Raw genomic sequence first — 18577 nt, 5'->3', positions numbered from 1 at the left:
CCAGGCCCCATAGGGTGGGCCTCTACACACGCCGCAGGCCCATCTCACTATATTCTCCAGCTTTATCTGTGCGCCAGTCACGTCTCCACACTCAAGCGCAACAAGTCCCTTCTTGCCAGGGTCTGCGTGCATGTCATTCCCCCTCTGGAACTTTCCTTGCTGCATACCCACACTCCTCCCCAGCCTTCTTTCAGCTCTTCAGAGGTGGTCTATTTCAGGAAAGAAAGTTGTATTAGAACACAGCCACACCTGTTCACTTACGGACTATCCAGGACTATATTCATCTACAAGGATAGAGCTGCAAAGTCTGACTATTTACCATCTGGATCTTTACAGAAGCTTTCTAAACCCTCGTCTAGGTCATCCCAGCTAATGCTTTCAGGCTACATTTCAAAAGTCACTGCTTCTAGGAGGCTTTCCCTTTTTCTCCCAAAGTCAAACTTCTCCGCAAACCCTTTCAGCACGTTTGTCTCAGGCTATAATTACACACTCAGCAACAAGACTGTTGCTCGCCGCTTGTCTTTCTCGCTATGCCACCAAGGAAGAGCCCTCTGCTGTCCCCTGAGGACATCTGTCCTGCCCGGAGCAGCCACTTGTGCCCCTCCCTCATAGCCCTCTTAGTCCTGCTCCTCTTAGTCCTGCGTGGAGTCACTCAGGGCTGTCATTCTGCCCATTTGTTTTCTCCCAAGTAGGTAAAAAGAGATTTATTTTTAAAGCCCTGAGGGATTTCCTCACATCCTTGCCTGTATCTGTGGGTGTGCACTCTGTAACATTTAATATTTTATGTACATTTAGATGATTGTTCTTTGTACTCGGCGCGGCTGGGACCTAGCTTCTAGAGAAGCTGACATCACTCCAAGGCCAGGCAAGCCCTTCTGCTCCAGAGCCAGAGTTTGCAAACATTTATTGATCACCTTTGCAAGCTGGGCACTCAGCCATTGGTTTGCTTACATAAATTTCCCTGATTCTGCGTAACAACCCTGTTATTTTTCCCACCTGAGAGATGTAGACACTTCAGACAATGGTAATAATGCTTAATATAGGTACTTTATACAAGTTATTATTGAATGATTGAACAAATTAATGAAAGAATAAAAGAAATTGAGACTCAGAGATCTCGGGCAACTTGCTGTGATATTTTCTAGGTTAAACTTGGGTTTGAATCCATGTTCTACTTGCTATTATACTGTTGGAGCAGGTGTAGGCTATCTTGATCTTAGGGCTTGGGCCTTCCCACATACCTCTATGATTACTATAAACTTGTTCTTTGGAGAATACAAATGTGAAGAGAGTCTCCTAAAAGACCCCACAAAAGCGATCCAAGCCAAGGTGCAAGGAGGTTGCTTAGAGGCCTGACACAAGGGGATGCGGGGTTGGGGGGTTCACCAGAAGATACAATGTCTTTCCTCTTCTGCTGTGTGATTTGGGCAAGTCGCTTAACTGCCCTAAATCTTTCTCATCTATAAAATGGAAATAAATGAACCCACTTACCCATAGCACAGCACTGCTGTTGATAATAATCAACTGAGATCATGTTATGATGGCTTCTGATGAGCCCAAAGGAGCCATGGGAAGGGAAGACAATAGTCCCATATTGTCTGTCTGGTGGAAATGCAGTTGACCAAAAGTCAGGAGATCTGATGTCAAGTTCCATCGTGCCCTTGCCGTGTGCCTTGGGAGGTCAATTTTGCTACTATAATATAAGGGTGGTCTTCCTTCCCTTCTCTACTGACTGGGATGATCTGAGGCAATCACAGATGTGACAAAAGTTTAAAGACCTATCCAAATGCAAGCTCTTTTTTTTTAAGTTCCAGATCCTTGTTCTCTGGGACCATCCAAAGTTGAACACACCATAACCAGTGATTCATTATTTTTGACCTCAGGGGTCAGGGTTTGAAGTTGAAATTCTCATTAAGAAGGATGCATATGATAATATATTAGCATCTTCTTGCGTGCACAGAACTGAGTTTGACCTACTGGCAGAAAAAAAAAAAAAAAAGACAGGTGTGAGGCACTTATGACTAGGGACCTTCGGAATTAATGGAAATTGAGTTATAGTTTCAGACTCTACAGTACAGGGCTGTACTTGACTGAAGGTCAGTTAAAAGGTATGGAACGTAAGCTCCTACAGTAAACACCCCTGGCATGAAGGAGATAAACATTTATTGAATTTAAACCTAATATCTCCAATCATAAAAGTTTATTTTACATGGGAGACTGGTCACGAGTAAGGACTCAGTTGAGTGCCTGAGGGGGTGATCCGGGGAACACAGAGCATTGCTGAAGATCTTTCTCTTTGCCAACATATTCTTCTAACAAAATATATGCTTACATGCAGAATGCTGTGAAAATTCAGGATCAAACAACAACAATGGCAAAAATAAGAGATCAGAAACAAGTCCTGGAAAAACTGGGAAGACCTCCTATCAAAGGAACGTCTCTGCCGGGGCTTATTAAGCCACAACCCAGTTGGTCTAAGGCAATGTTTTGGTTCAATTGTGGCTGCTCCCCATTAGTGGGTTCTGAAATCAATTTAGTAGGTGAATACCTATACACTAAAACTGAAACCTAAATCCAGACTAGGTCAGGGTGGACTGCACATGGCCAGGTGACCACTGTTTCAGAAGTTTTGGTTTCAATTATGTAGAGGCAGGTGTCAGTGTGTGTCTGGAATTGCAACCATGTGCAAGTCATGCTTCAAAAGTATCAAAGTGTCTGCTGGTGCAAGAGATGTGGACACCTTGTCTGTTCACTATAATCAGCCCCTCACAGAGCTCCTGGAACACAGTTGATGCTCAATAAATACATTTTTTGGCCTCAATAAGTTCCTAGTCCTCATCACATAGAACTTGAGGACTAACTATAAGAAAATTATACAAGCTAACACTTTTGAACATTTACTGCATGACACTGGACTAAATGCTTTATGCTCATCACCTTAGTTAATCTTCCTACCTCCCCTACTAGGGAGGTACCACTATCATCCCCATTTGACAGACTTGAAAACTGAGACTCAAGAAGGGTAAGCTTCTAGCACAAAGTTCCACAGTGAGTGCAATTCAAATCCAGGCAGGTATACCACCCCCAAGATATTAATTCTCCTGGGCTATGGATGTGTAAATGCCTAGTACACATGCAGATTGTAATTCTTCATCCATTGGTATTTGTCACCAGGTTCTTGTCTGAGAGTCCACATCCCTGAAGTCAGCCTCTGCTTTTCCCCGTCTTTGATTGTGACTTCTGTACTTAGGAAATATTTATTTATTTACTTATTTGCTTATTTATTTTAAAGACTTATGTATTGATTTTAGAGAAAGCATGAGCAGGAGAGTCAGAAGGAGTGAGGAAGAGAGAATCTCAAGCAGACTCCACACTGAGCACGGAGCACGATGTGGGGCTCAATCCCAGAGCCTCGAGATGACGACCTGAGCCGAAACCAAGAGTTAGATGCTTAACTGACTGCACCAGAAGAGGATATTTAAATAAAGTTTGAAGAAGAGAACAGTGGGGAAAAGTGGAAAAAGTAAAGAAAGCTTCAGGAATTCCAGCTTCCCAATCTGGCTTGACCATCCACCAACTCTGGTCTCAGAGTTGCACACCAGACCACCAGCTCTGGGAGGCCCTTGCTTGGGTGGGACACACTCCCCCACCACGTGGGGGATGCCCACCCCCTCTGACTCAGTTAAGTCCCCATCACAATGACTCACGCAGAGGGCCCTAGACTTCTCCTTTGCAGCATACATCACACTTGTACTCATATAATTCTTTCAGTTATTATTTGTTTCAAACCCGTCTTCCCCACTAGACAGTACACTCATGAATGATGAGGCTCTGTCTTGCGCCCTATCATATCCCTAAGGCCTAGCACAGAATCAGTGCTTAAACAGTTGGTGATTGAATTAGTAAATTCCGCTATGTAGCCCCAGGTCCCAGGACACTGCCTGGCCTATAATGTATAACGGGTGCTCGATAAATATCTGCCTAATTACCTTATGAAATTCCTTTGGGCAAGTCACTTCTGTTTTAGTCTTCAGTTATCTCACCTATAGAAGGGTGTCATCTAGTCCTCACCAGCTCTAAACTGAATTCCTAAAAATGCTGGGTGTGTTTATAATGTGATATCATTTTTCCAAGTGCCTTGGGGGCAAAGTGAGGGAGAGACAGGCCCAAGCAGGACAACACAGAAGCCCTGGAAGCTCAGCTACACAGGCAGGAAAATAAAGCACCATGAAGGTAGCCACCAAGAAGGGGGTGTGAGGAAGGGCCCTCTCCGTCCTGCCATGAAATAGCTCTCTATGGTAGAGGCCTGGCATTCCCCCAGTAGAGCCTGGTCTTGGAGCTGAGACACTGTGTTTCGTTAACATGAAAATAAACTGGCAGTGTCCATGGTGGACACCAGTGGCCAACGGATGGCTGGTTTGATGTGAAGGAAGAGGGTACTACTCTTCTACTCAGACCACACCTGAGATGCCGCATGTTGTTTCAAGCGCTGCTCTTTAAATGAAGCACAAAGGTAACAAGCGTATTCCAAGGGGACTGACCAGGAAGGTAAAGAGACTGAAATCATACTATATAAGGAAGAAGGAAAGGCAGCCACCAGAACGATAGACCCAAGAAACAGAAATAAAGACAAAAGAAAGAATTTTGCCCAATAGACAGCAAACCTTTCTCACAATGAGAGCTTTCTACTTCCTATGGGTAGTGGGTTCCTCGACCTAGGAGGCCTTCAGGCACAGACTCTACTTCTTGCGAATACATTTGCAAGACTCCAAACATCTGATGAGAGCACTGCTCTACGGGACCTTTATTATTCCTTATGGCCCTCGGATTTAGGATCTAGATTCCACTTCTGTATCAGGGGAACCAGGAGGAAGGCCAGGGCATCAAGGAGTAGATGAGGCCCACGGACATTATAAGAAAAGAAGAGAGTCGGAGTACGGGGTAGTGAATGCAGAGAGAACAGGCCATGGCAGGACAAGGTGAGCAACTCCTAAGCACACTGGTCCCTGGTCTTCTCTCCTCGCTGAATCTCATTACAGTCATTTCTCATTATTTGCAGTAATTATGTTCAATAAACTTGCCATAAATACTGAATTAGAGGATACCAAGCTGCTGTTCCTAGGGGATAGGATCAGGTTTCTAGGAGCTTCTATTACACACCCTTTTCATCAACCGATCAACACACAACCTCGTTTTTTGTGTGTTTCTGCTTCATGACACCTCACATAAAAGATATTGTCGATTCATTAATATCGAACAATAGACTGCAATTCATGCCTGAATGATGTTTTCTGAACACCTGTATTTTTGTCCATAGGGCCCATCACAGCTCTCTTGCACTTAGGTTCATGACACAGCACATCAGTGCTCAGGTCCGGGGTCATTTTAAACATCAAAGTCACCAAGCAAAAACACACCGGTATGAAAGGCATGACACCATGTAGACCGCAAAAAAGGACACATGTTTACAGTCTGAGGGCTGGACGAAGGCAGATGCTGCCCTTTCCAGGTCAGCTGGGACCCTGCCCATCCGCTGACTCCCATTTTTCACTCTTCTGTGCACCTCCTAAGCAGCACCGTGAGTACCGTTTCTGGGACACTCAGGTAGATTTTAGAGGGTGGGAGGATTTGCAAAAACAGAATCCACAAAAAAATGAGGAGTCGGCTGCACCTCTGCGTGTGTTCAGATGTTTGGCTTTTGCCAAGATGTGCCCGGACCTCCATCCCAAATCCCCGACCTCCAGGATCTGAAGTGGCGTTTGGCCCGGCCCTCGGCACCCCTGCTCCAAAGAGAACAAACCCACAGCGGCTATTTTCTGGGACTCCAGTGACAGATGAATACTGTCCAGGGCAGGAGCGGAGCTCAGTGCGCTGCAGGCAGCTCTGATTAAACATACCGCCCTCCAAAGACACGCTCGGAGACCTAATAGGCTCTCTCACCAGCTCAGGCCTTCAGAAGTGAAGTTGCCCTGCGCAGGGCAGCGAGGGTGCCCGGACTGCCTTTTGTTCTCGTGTTTTTTGTTTCTCATTTTGCACAGAAGTACTTTGTGAGTTGAATGATTGCCTTTAACTCTATCACTCCCTCCTTTTCACCTGTGTGGTCAGTAATCTCACAGACCCTCTTCCAAACCTCTAGGGGCGGTGGTGGGGATGACCAGGTTGGCCTGGCACAAACTGGCACCGGCCCAGTGCACAGCAGAGCCTGTAAATATGAAGACCCAGCCGCACGTCCTTCTCATGCCTCCAGAAGGTAGAAGGTCTTTCAAATTAGCTGCCGAGGAGAGAATCTATCAGAGAGCCCAGGCATGCTTGAGATTTTTCATCTTCCGAGGAAATTACTGCCAATGAACACGCCACAGTTGGGGCATGGAGAGCGCTTGGCTTCATTTGTTAAACTCGCCAGGTGGAGAAGTGTCTTGGGAAAGCAGTTGTACTAATAACACACAACTTTGAGCTCTGAGCGGCAGATGCCAATTGAGCTAATGGTTCTAATGAAGTGTCTGGGCTTGAAGGACGCTGGTTGCTCCCTGTGTTTCAGGACTCAGTAGAATGCTGAGCTCCCAGGGAAGGGCTGAGAATGGCCCATTGTTGTGCCTACGGGGAGGCAGGCCCACAGGGAGGTGGTGTGTGGCTGGGCCTCACTCTAGTCTGGGCAGATGGGGAGTTTCTAGCTTGGGGGTGTCCGCAGCTCTTGTCCAAGCGGTGCTATGTTAGGTAAGCCCTGGATGTTCTGTAGATCGTCCCAGAAATGGAGCCACCACCTCTGGCTCTTGTCTTCGTCCCACCCAGAGCCACTGCCAGGCGGCACAGGTGATGCCGCCACATTAAGGAGCAGAGGGAGGGCAGATGTGAGGGAAGGAGAGAAGAAGAGGAAGAGAGGAGGGGAGGGCCAAGGGGAGCCCATCCTGAAGCAGAGAGAGGCTGGATGGCGAAGCTTACGTCCCTCAAGCAGGGGCCGGCCTTCGCGGCGTTTCTGCAGGGCTCTGGGCTTGCAGCAGGAGCGATGCGAGCACATGGCTCAGCCCTGCTTTGTCCTTCTCTCTGCCCTGAGCCAGGTTACGAGCAAGACTCCAGGAACGCTGCACACGAAGGCAGAGGGACATTACACAGACGTCTCCAGGAGCGAGGACGGGACTCCACTTTGCACCGTGGAGTAGAGTCCTCTACGCACACCTACAAACAGCCTTTCATTTTGTTCTCACGATAATCTTATAAAGTCCGTGACGCAGATATCATAGGACCACCAGCCCTATGTTCCAGGGGAGCCACTGAGGACCAGCGCGCTAGGGCCCCTCCCCGGCCCCCCGCCCCCCGCCTGCCCTCGCTGCCCACACCTCTGGTCTGTGGCGTGCCCATCTCTAGAACTGATGACGCCGGCTGCTTCGTGAGACCAAATTAGCAGCTCAGCCTCTTCCAGCTCTCCCAGGCATGGGCTGGCTGAAGAGGCGCCGCAGAGTCACTCGCTCCTGGCAAACTTCCCCGGGGCTGGGCTCCGGCAGGATGCGTGATGGGGCACATTATAAGAAATATATTTAAAATGCAGCACTTTGAAACCCCGCTCCTCTGCCCAAAAGCAGCCCCCCGTCTGAAAACTTAAGTAGCTCTAATTTGTTTGCCGGCTGATGTGTGAATCAGCTTCTACAGTCAGTGAATTTCCCATCAAAGCTGATAAGCAGGAAGAGCCAGGGCTCTGGGACAAAGAACCAGATGTACGTGGGCCGGGGAGCCCGGAGGAGAGAGGGTCCTGGAGGTCACACCCTTCCCAAGCCAGCTGTCTGCCATCCAGGGGTGGCCAGGACAGCCCGATGCCCTCCCAGGAGGAGGGACTCAATTAACTACAGAGGTGCCGCCCTGGGGGAATGGAGGGACACGCATGGTGACTGCAGGGGCTGTCCAGGTCACACTTTCAAATTCTAGTTGCCACCGGAGAGGCTTGTCATATGAACTTTAGAGAGCTCTCGTGACAAACTCCTGGGTCCCCAGGGCTCTGGCGTCCCTACTGGATGTGATGAGCTCCTTGGGGCTGGAATGGCACGTCCCTTCCTCCAGGCCTGTGCTGGGCCCCGCTCTCGGCAGGGGGAGGGCTGGGTCTGGACTCATGGATCACGGTCAGGGAGCACGTCCGTCAGTAGAGGCAGAGCGGCTGAGCGGCCTGGGAGCAGGGCACCCGCAAAGGTTAAGTGGGGCCCAGCATGTGCGGCCTCGCTGGGGAGCTGCCCTTTCACTCTGGGAGCAAACAGGGCCACCGAGGGGTCTGATTCTTTGGTGGGAAAGCTGGACCCGACAGCCCTTCGGGTCTCCTCCAGCTCGAAGAATTCATGACATTCTAGAAGACGCCAACTATTTCAAACCTCATGCCAATTCCCCTTCTCCTGGCTCCTTAATTAAAAGGAAGACATAAGTGACTTCTCAGTAACCTTCAAAGCAGCCCCCCCCATCCTCTCCCCGAGAACTGCTGCTCCAGAATTTCCTCATCAAAGGCAAAGTGCTCGCTGGCTCGTGGGGAATGGCCCGCCGAGCAGCCTCCCCAGACGGCCCCCTCTCGTCAGCTCTGTCCCCCAGCCAGGGAGCTGGCACTCGAGGCTGCGGATTTCCAGCAATCAAACCCCCGCTCCAGCGCTCTGAGCCAGGCTCCGCAAAGGCAGCTTCAAAGGATCTGCATATTTATGGTAAACTCCTTCCTCAAATTGAAAATGTATTAGACAGTAGCAATCATGACACTCTTAGAGCAGCTTCCCCCACTGGCAACCTGTCTGAGCCTTAATGGCTCTTCTCGTTAGCGCAGATGGGACCTGCACTGCCACAGAGGCTCATGATGAAGGGGCCGGGCAAAAGGGCACAGACGCCGGGCAGGGCCTCTCTATGGAGGGGGACCCCTCCTCACTGTTCCCCCAATGCCACCTGCAGGCAATGGCAGCACAGATTCTCCTCTGACAGGGTCTTTCCAGGGTTTTCTGTTGTTCTTTGTTTGCTTTTGAAGTGGGGTAAAAGGGTCTGGAGGTGGGGACACGAGGGGATCCCACCAGCAGGTCTGCTAAAATTGCCATCAAAGCAACAGAAGAGGTTTCCTAGTGTTCCCAGCTGCAGAGAGCCATGATAAGAAATGTAGCTGGCTGCCTTTGCACTACTCGGGGGGTGCTGCCAAAGCAGACTCTGCCATCATAAACACCGGATGATCCTGCAAAGGGGGCAGGCATGCTTGTGTGTGCGCTTCTCAGAGAAGATGGCAGGAGAGGAAATTCAAGACAGGCGGCCTGTCCTCCCAGCAACTGGTGGGACCGGCAGGAACTCAGGAAGTTGGAGCTGGATTCCCTGAACCTTCTGGAGGACAGGGGACCCCTGAGTTCTTGGTTTGCGAGGGTGACTCACAATAGCCATCTGGCTCATCCCCCTGCCTCGTTAGAGCTACACTCAAGTCATTCCAGAGAACCAGCCCCTTGAAAAGCTGAGTTTATATCAGCTTTGGAAAACGAAACATGGCCATCAGTTCTCAAGGCTTTTTACTCGCCCACTCTTGGCCAGATCTGCAAATCTCTCCATCTCCATAGGAACAGACTTAAGTACATAAGTGGTCCAAGGGAGGGGTGGCTTAGGGATGGTTTATATGAAAAGTTCACGTGAAAAGAACCCTGCACATTTTAGGAGGGGGGAGGGTGGCGGCAAGTGGAACGGTTAATTGATCTCAAGGTCCAGAGTTCTGAATGAATCAAAGATTCGAAAGCTAATTCCAGTAAGCACACTAATTCGGGGAATGGAAATTTAGTGTTTGTGAGGATGGTGCTCTTAGCTCTATACCGTTTCGCCCCATCTGGAGTGTGGTCCTCAATTTTGGCTTCATGTCTTAATAGAGACCTAGAAACCTAAAAAGCATCAGTGGTGTGAGATTTGGAGGCCATATCACGTTGAGAACAGCTATGGTCTGCTGTTTGCGGAAGGAAAGACAATCAGAGGGTCACTACGATAGTGCTGACTGCAATTTTTGCCTTTTCCCAAAGATTGTGAGCTCATGAAGGGACCATGACACAGAGCAGGCGCTCAACAGTGTTATGCTAAATTTCAGGAAGAAGTGAATGAATGAAGAGAAATCAAACTATTTTCAAATATATGAAGAGTTGTTAAAAAAAAAAAAAAAAAAGACAAAGTGGGCTATTCCAGCTGCTTCAGAGGGCAGAATTAGGAGGCAGGTTTTGACCCTCTCCCTGGAAGATGTGGGCATATGGCATGTGTCCTTTGGGAAGCAGTATACTTCCCAGCCCAGTATAGGCTCAAGGAGAGGCTGGGTGGCTGCTTCTCTCAGGGGCACTATGGAAAACACTCTTGCATTGGGACGGAAGATTAGACTAGAGGCCTTGGAGGTCTCCCCCAATACATTCTAGGGCCAAGCTACAGAGTAGAAAGAGCATGGGCTTTGAAGATAGCCAGATGTGGACTCAGTTAAGTCTGGAACTTACTAGCTGTGTGGATGTGGACACATTACTTTGCCTCTCTCTGCCTCAGTTTCTTTACCTGCAAGATGGAGAGAGCAGCCTTTATGTATGGCTGATAGAAGATGAGAAATTTTAAATATCTATGTATGCTACTCGGCAAGGGGCATCATGGAGGAGAACTATTATCATCATTATGTCAATAGAGCTGGCGTTATACCTAAACACAGGCCAGCAGAAGAGAGTGCCTTGCAAATCTAATTTCATTAATCCTTGCGTTTAACAATGCCAAACGTTGAGGGGTTACCATCTTCATCACACAAAGAAAATTGAGGTACCCTTATTGTGATGCACAGTGATCCAACAGGAAAGGTGAGAGCTGCATCTTTAGCTAGGGATGTCAAGCCCCCATGCCTCAGGCCTCCTTCTCCCCCAAAGGCTTAATTAGAGCTAGTTAAGCCATTTCCAATCTTCAGATAAAAGGTGTGCTCATCCTGTTACGGCCCTAACAAAGTCACTTGGGGGCTGCTCAGAATCTCTGATCTATTTAGACTAAGTTAAATGAAGGAAATGAAGGGCCCTCTAATGTTGTGCTTCTTTTTTTTCCCTTCTCTTTCAGATCTGATTGATCCCAAATGAAGAAGGGAGATTATATTATTCCAATGCAATCCAGGCCATCTTCTGGGAAATAAGAAGGGAGAAGATGGGATGGAGAAGGGAGAGCTCACACGGGCGGAACTGGAGGAAGAACTTAGGGAACCCAGAAGCAACACCATTGACTTCTATGCCCATATATAAGCAATTGGGAGATGGTCCAGGTTCAGAAATGTCATGTACAGGACACTCTAGAGAACATTTCCCCATAAAAGTCTCCAGGGGAAGCTTCACAGAATTCCAAGATGGAAAACCCTCTCCAAACAGAATCAAAACAGTAATTTTTTTAATGGTGAAAAATAACCCCGAGTTCTGAAAGACTATTTTTATAATGGTAATAATCCCTTAATCAGCCACCAGCAGGGAATACAGCATTTGGTTCAGACATTTTACCAATTACAACCCACTGGGTCCCTGTGTGGTGCTTTCTAAATAATCAAAACCAGCTCTTAATAGCCACTTGCCCAGACAGGAAGAGAAAGAATAAAACCAAATCCAAATGAGAAGACACCATTACTAAAGAAAGCTCAGCCCAGCAGGTCACTGGGAACAGGTAGCAGCAAAGCAACAGACCTGGGTAAAGTGTTTTGATTTGGGAGTTTAGGGATTCCAGGAAAGTGAGTGGAAGCCAAGAGCCTCGGGAGGCCCAAGAGCATGGGCTCTGGAGTTGGACAAGCCTGAGTATAAATTTTAGCTCTGCCCAAAGTCCTTGCTAATAGTGAACTTGGGTCAAGTTCCTTATCCTCCTTGATTCCCAGCTTTCCTATTTGTGATGTGGGAGACTATCCACCTTCCAGGGCCATCCCCCAGATCAGAAGTGATCTGTACGAAGTGCCCATGTGGTGTCTGATTCACAAGAGGTACTCAAGAGATGTCATTTCCTGTTCCTGGTCATTCCCCCTTCTCTTGCCAGACCACCTTGGATGGCATTGGAAGAATATTAGAGCAGAGATACTGACTTTCCTCCCACCCTGGAAAAGAAGTCCAATTAATTATCACTCCCCAAACCACTTCATCCTGTAATAATCAGGGGAAGGACACCTGTCGAGAGGCAAAGATTCGGCTGGTGATTGAGATGGGACCTGGGGACCAGAGCTGCAAGGCTACATCTGTGCTCACGATATAACTTGCACAGTATTCACTGGTATTCACAGAACCTGAGTGAGACAGCAAAGTAGCAGGACAGTCACCAGATTTGTTGAAGAAAAATGGGTAATAAAGAGGATTATTGCAATCCACTCTAAAAATCCAATCAAGAATGTGTGTCCCTGGAGAAAAAGGAACCCTCTTGCGCTGTTGGTGGGAAAGCAAACTGGTGCAGCCATTCAGGAAAACAGTATGGAGTTTCCTCAAAAAGTTAAAAATAGAACTACCCTATGATCCAATTATCACACTACTGGTATTTACCCAGAGAACACAAAAATGCTAATTTAAAGGGATACATGCACCCTCATGTTTATAGCAGCATTATTTACAATAGCCAAGATATGGAAGCAGCCTTAGTTTCCATCCATTAATGAATGAATAAAGATGTGGTAGACGCGTGCGTGCACACACACACACACATTCACACACCTGGAATATTACTCAGCAATAAAAAAAAGAATGAATGCTTGCCATTTGCAATAACAGGATGGACCTACAGAAGATGATGCTGAGTGAAATCCATCAGAGAAAGACAACTACCATGTGATTTAATGCATATCGTATTTAATATGGAATTTAAGAAATAAAACAAACGAGCAGAGGGGGAAAAAAGGAGATAGAGAGGGGCGAACCAAGAAACAGATTCTTAACAAACTGAAGGTTACCAAAGGGGAGGGGGTGGGGAGAGGAATGAAACAGGTGACGGGGATTAAGGAGCACCTCGTCATTATGAGCACTCGGTGATGTACGGAAGTGTTGAATCACTGTATTGTACACCTGAAACTACACCTGAAACTATTGTATGTTAACCAACTGGTATTAAAATAAAAACTTAGAAAAATGTGTGTTCCTTAGAGCAGCCGAAGGTCAATATCACCATCCTCTTTGATGGTCTCATGGGCTCAAAAGGATGAGGGTGAACTATGGGGAGGTCAAGAGGAAATTCTATGCGCTATTTGTCAAGGCATAGCTTGTGTCCCCCCTGCACGGGGGGTCCATCTGGGTGCTAGTCAAAAATATGCAGATTCCTGGAAGGCACCCAGTTTTGCTGACTCAGAATTTATAGCTATGGGGCCTGGGAATATAGCTGCAACAAGCACCATTGGGCATTCCTGTGCACATGTAGGTTTGTGATGCCCTACCTATACCAACAATGTGTGCTTCTGGGGAAGGATCAGTAGCTGCCATTTAGGACACCCCAGAGCAGAGTCCCCTGCTGGGCTGGGCTGGAGGCTGGCGATGCTGTTTCTTAATGACCGGGGCAATCCTGCAGCCTGGCAGCGGGGAAAAGCCAGCCTGAGTGGTGGCTGCTGGAGAAAGAGTTAAGGGGAAGAGGTACTTTGAGCAAAATTAGCAGTCATTCAAGCAGAGGGTGGGGTCAGGGCCACCAGCCAACTCTGCCACTGCAGGTGTTGCTTGATGGAAGGGGCTGGAAGGGGGCTCTTTCCGGGGGAGCACTCCAAAAGCAGGCCTGAGGTCCAATGAGGGGTTTTTCAGCACCTGGGACTAGGCCTTCTGTGGAGTAAGTCTGAGGCTTGGCATGAGCATTATATTCTCCTAACTACTGCTTCCCCATCATTATTATCCCCACATACTTCATTTCCTTACCTTTTTTTTTTTAATTTTCCCTGTAACATTTACCACTACTGACACTATATTAGCTATGGATTTGTCTATATTTTGTCCCATGCTACAATATAGGCCCCAGAGAAGCACTTTGCCCATGTTTTAAAACCTGGAAGTTTTAAAACTTAGAAGAATGTCTGGAACATAGTAGGCACTTAACTGGTATTTACTGAAACCACAAATGAACATTCTGCACTTTATGTCCCATGAGCATAATGGGGCTCATGGAAAAGTCAGCCTGGAAATTTCCCTACAGGCTGAAGACTTCATTTGTTTAGGGATTTATGAGCCAGAGGGCATGATCTGAGCTTAATAACCCCAAAGTGCACTGATTATTTTGCTATGTCACCAGGGAATGTGCCTTTTGCAGGTTTGTTTCCTCTGTACCCAGCACAGTGCCTGACACACATACCCATACTCAAGACCGAGCACACGCTCATCAACTGGTGATATTCTTCCCCAGAGTTTCTGGCTACCTACCTAACCCTAGACTCTCTTCTTTATCTTGTTGTTTCCCAAGAAGGGTGACCTGGCCTCAAGGCCTAGCATAATCACAGTCCTCCTAAAAGGAGCTCCACTTGGCCCTGTGGAGCCTCTCAGATGTGGGGACAGAGTGACGGGATGTGGGTGTGGCAGGGCCTTGTCAGCATAGCCTAGGGTTTCACTGGGGTCACCCTGAGTGCTCGGTGATCACATCAGTTCCTGGGTCTTATCTGAGGTCTACTCCATTGGACTTTTGTACGGTAGAGTCTAAAAATCTACATTTTTAACAAATTTACCAAGGTGATTTTGATGTATGATTTGTCGGTCATAATAGTTAAGAACTTGAGCTTCAGAGTCTGAGGTGTTAGGTTCAAAACCAGCTGCCAATACTAACTGTTCAAAGCCTCCCTGAGCATTCATTTCCTCACTTAAAAAAATAGCGATTAATAAAAAGTACCTATCACCGACCGTTGACTAAGATGAGCAAATCTGAACTAAGATGAAACAAATAACCTGGATAGTCCTATTTTAAGAAACTGAATCTGTAATTTAAAAGTTCCTAAAAAAGAAATCCCCAGGCCCAGATCATTTCCCTGAAATATTTTACCAAACACTTAGAGAAGAATTAACAGCAGTCATATACAACTTTTTCCAGAAAAAATAAGAGAAAGGAATATTTCCTAATTCATTTTGTGAAGCCAGTATTACCCTGATACCTAAACCAGACAAAGGGAGTAAAAAAACAAAGCAAAAAACCCTCCAAGCCCACTGCAGACCAGTAGTTCACTCAGAACTTGGATGCTAAATCCTCAACAAAATATTAGCCAACCTAATCCAATGATGTCTAAAAATTATACACTATGTCCAAGTGGGATTTATTCCAGGTGTGTAAGGCTGGTTAAACATTTGAAAATCAATTAATGTAATCCGCCATATGATCAAGCTAAAGAAGGAAAATAATATGATTATATCTGTTGACCCAGACAAAGCACTTGACAAAATTCAACAACACCCACTTCATGGTAAAAAAAATTCTTGGGAAGTTAGAATGAGAAGGGAACACCCTCAGCTTGATAAAGAACATCTACAAAACACCTACAGCTAGCAGCATGTTTAAAGGCGAAAGGCTGAATGTGTCCCCCCTAAGATCAGAAACAACGTATCAATATTGAACATTGACATTCTGGCCATTGAACAAGGCAAGAAAAGGGAAAAAATGGTATCCAGATTGGGAAGGAAGAAATAAGACTGTCTCTATGCACAGATGACAGAAATAAAAATAAAATAAAGATAGGGACAGCCCAGGTGGCTCAGCGGTTTAGCGCTGCCTTCAGCCCAGGGCCTGATCCTGGAGTTCCAGGATCGAGTCCCACATCGGGCTCCCTGCGTGGAGCCTGCTTCTCCCTCTGCCTGTGTCTCTGCATCTCTCTCTCTCTGTCTCTCATGAATAAAGGATGGATGGAATAAAGGAATAAATAAATAAAATCTAAAAAAAATAAATAAATAAAATAAAGATAAATTGAAAGCACTCAGTCTGTAAAGTGAGATGGGAAAATGGTACACCCAACATGGTTAATGGCTGGTGGTAAGAGCTTAAGAAATACAAAGCTGCTCTCTGATGATGATGATGATGATGATGATGATGATGATGATGATGATAGAAGAAGAGGAAGAGAAAGATGAGGAAGAGAAGAAAGAACTTAATAACCTCCGGGAAAGGTGATTGTGCAGCCCCTTGAGAGGCACATTCCCTTGCTTAGCTACTCTGACAGCGGAAGCCCTCCAGTGTGTCTGCTTCCTGCTATAATTAGCACATTTCCTATTTCTCCGGCTCTTCTAAGGCAGGAGAAGGGCTCGCCTAAGAATAGGGGGTTGATTATCTGGGCAAAAGGGAGGTTGGGAGACCTGCTGGGATGCACCTGTCATGGCTCAGAATCCCTGTTTCCTCTGATGCCAGAGGATGGGGGGGGGGGGAGTGAGAGAGAGAGAGTTCATGGAGGAGACGGGGGAAAAGATAGGGGGTTGGAAAGGCACTTCAGAGGATGGAGCCATCCTGAGCTGATGGGAGAAGACAGGTAGCTGACAGGAGAGGAGGGCTGTGTTCGGCATGGCGCAGGCTGGTCAGGAAAGAGCTGGCAGGAGAGAACTGGCCATCCACTCCAACACCAAAGGGACCCAGTTGGTTCCTTCCCCACACTCTCTGGAGTCTGACCCTGGTTCCAGGGTTAGGGCGGAATCCAAACTAGTGGGCACAGCCTGGGAATTCCCTCCTTATGTGACACCTTCTTGCCCCCCTGGCCCTACCGAGCATGACGGCCTGCCTCTCGGTCTTCCACTGGAGCTGTCCCTTGACCCACACTAGTGGACTGACCAGCAGGAAGCGGGGGAGGCCGGGGCATGCCAGGAGCGGTGCACAGGACGCAGCCTGTCGCTCCTGGGGATAGCTGAGAGCTGGGGCCACCCTGTGCACCAAGGAGAAATGGGATGAGAGGGCTGGGGACACAGAAAGGAACAAGGAGGAAAGATGTGCCACCACGGTGGCGGAGCCGGACTTACCTGCCGAAAACCATTCCTGGTGAACTGTAAGATTTTCAAGGCATAGTTGGACCTCTGGCCTTTGCTGTTGAATTCAATGTGGCCGGTGAGACCTTCCAATTCTACCTGTCCAAGAGAGAGCGACTTACAGCACCAAACAGGCCCCAGGTCCCACCTGGCTCCGAGCACCCCACACCAGTGCCGTTCAAGGATGCCCGAGAGACAGCAGGCCGTCAAGGTCCATCCTCCTGCCTGTCTCTCAGTCACGGGATCTCATAACCACGAGTGTGATGTCTCCGGGATGAATTCACACTTGGTTGGGGCCAGGGGAGGAGAAGGATGCCCCACACCCAGTGACCTCGCAGCCATGGCATGAACCAACACAATGCCAAGGTGGAAGCCTGAACTCAGATCCTCCCGTGTCCCTCCTCCAGGCTGTTGGCTGTAGATAGACTCTTTCCTCTTTGGGCAGCTGCTCACCCACCTTCAGGTCCGCAGGAAGTCAGGAGGACCTGACCCGAAATGCAAAACCCGAGCTACTCTGCACCAGGTGTCTTCTTGGTGGGCTAGAGATCCGTGTCCATCCCCCCAGAGGAGATGTGGCTGGGAAAGCCAGCACTAAGCCATGCCTCCCTGGTGGGGCTGTAGGGCTCAGGGAACACTGTGACCCACATGCACTGAATGGGGTCACCGCAGGTGGCTGTTCTATCTGGGACAGTGATACACCGAGGAGGCTTGGGGGTGCGGGGCCTTGAACAGAGCACCCCGTCCCTCCCCTGCAGGGCCCCGGCCACCCCTCACCATGCGCAGGTAGTTCATGAGGCTCGTGCCATGTTGCCAGATCTGGGCCGAGCCGCAGGACAGGGGCTTCACGCCGATCTCCTGGCTCCGGTTGAGCTCCTGTACCGCGGTCACCACAGCATAGACGGCATCAAACAGCAAGGCTGAGGACAGCTGGGAGAGGGCAGACGGTGGGCAGGAGGCCCAGAGCGAGGGAGGGTGGGAGGGATGGGTGGGAAGGGGGAGGGGAAGGGAAAGGAGGAAGAGAAGACGGGAGGAGGACGAGAGAAAAGAGAAAGGAATAAGGGTTCTTTTTTGGTGCCCATGGCCCACCGCCTCTCACTGGGCCAGCTCTGCTTCACTCAAGGGTCTAGGTGCTTGCCCAAGGCAGACAGTGGTGGCCAAGGCTTCTCTGGGATTGGACCATCCAGCTGTCCCTTTGGGCCCAAAATGATTTCAAGGATATCCTTTGCTCTCGTTGCTCCAGGTAGGTAGCGACTTCCAAAGCTCTCAGAAATCCCCAAGAAGGACACAGGGCTGCGTATCTCGGGAAGAAGGAAGGAGCCTGGAAGCTGCCTTTGGATTTGCCCATTCTACAACGCTCAACCAAAGGTCACTTCCTCCTAGAAGAGCCCATGATACTGGACATACCTACTATCAGTCTACTTCTTTGTACTACTCAGTGCGACCGGTACTTACGAAGTACATGGTGAGTTCAAAGCCTGAAGATGAGCAAGACCCTATTCCCACAATAGATTACAGTGGAATGGAGAGGGTGTTTGGGGACAAAGGACCCAAACAGGGGTAATGTGAAACTGAGTGAGGGCACAGGCAAAGGTCTGGGGGGGCGGGGTCCAAAGAGAAAGATCCTGTCTTGGTGATCAAGGAAACGTTTCTGGGAGCACCTGGGTGGCTCAGTCAATTAAGTG

General features: G+C 48.2%; 1 protein-coding gene across 2 annotated transcripts in view; it reads right to left on the bottom strand.

The window, feature by feature from the left end:
* Positions 1 to 18577, bottom strand: part of GRIK4 (glutamate ionotropic receptor kainate type subunit 4) — a 423105-nt gene that overhangs the window by 84735 nt on the left and 319793 nt on the right. For both annotated transcript variants that reach the window (XM_072822392.1, XM_072822393.1), the window contains 2 exons: positions 17670 to 17822; positions 16890 to 16994 (listed from right to left, as the gene is read on the bottom strand). In XM_072822392.1, the coding sequence (XP_072678493.1) occupies positions 16890 to 16994; positions 17670 to 17822 (258 nt within the window). The remainder of the gene's footprint in view (positions 1 to 16889; positions 16995 to 17669; positions 17823 to 18577) is intronic.

The sequence above is a fragment of the Canis lupus genome, chromosome 3, assembly GCF_048164855.1.
Source record: "Canis lupus baileyi chromosome 3, mCanLup2.hap1, whole genome shotgun sequence".
Taxonomy (NCBI): domain Eukaryota; kingdom Metazoa; phylum Chordata; class Mammalia; order Carnivora; family Canidae; genus Canis; species Canis lupus.
Note: the sequence above shows the minus strand (reverse complement) of the source record. Positions and strands in the feature narration are given on the sequence as shown.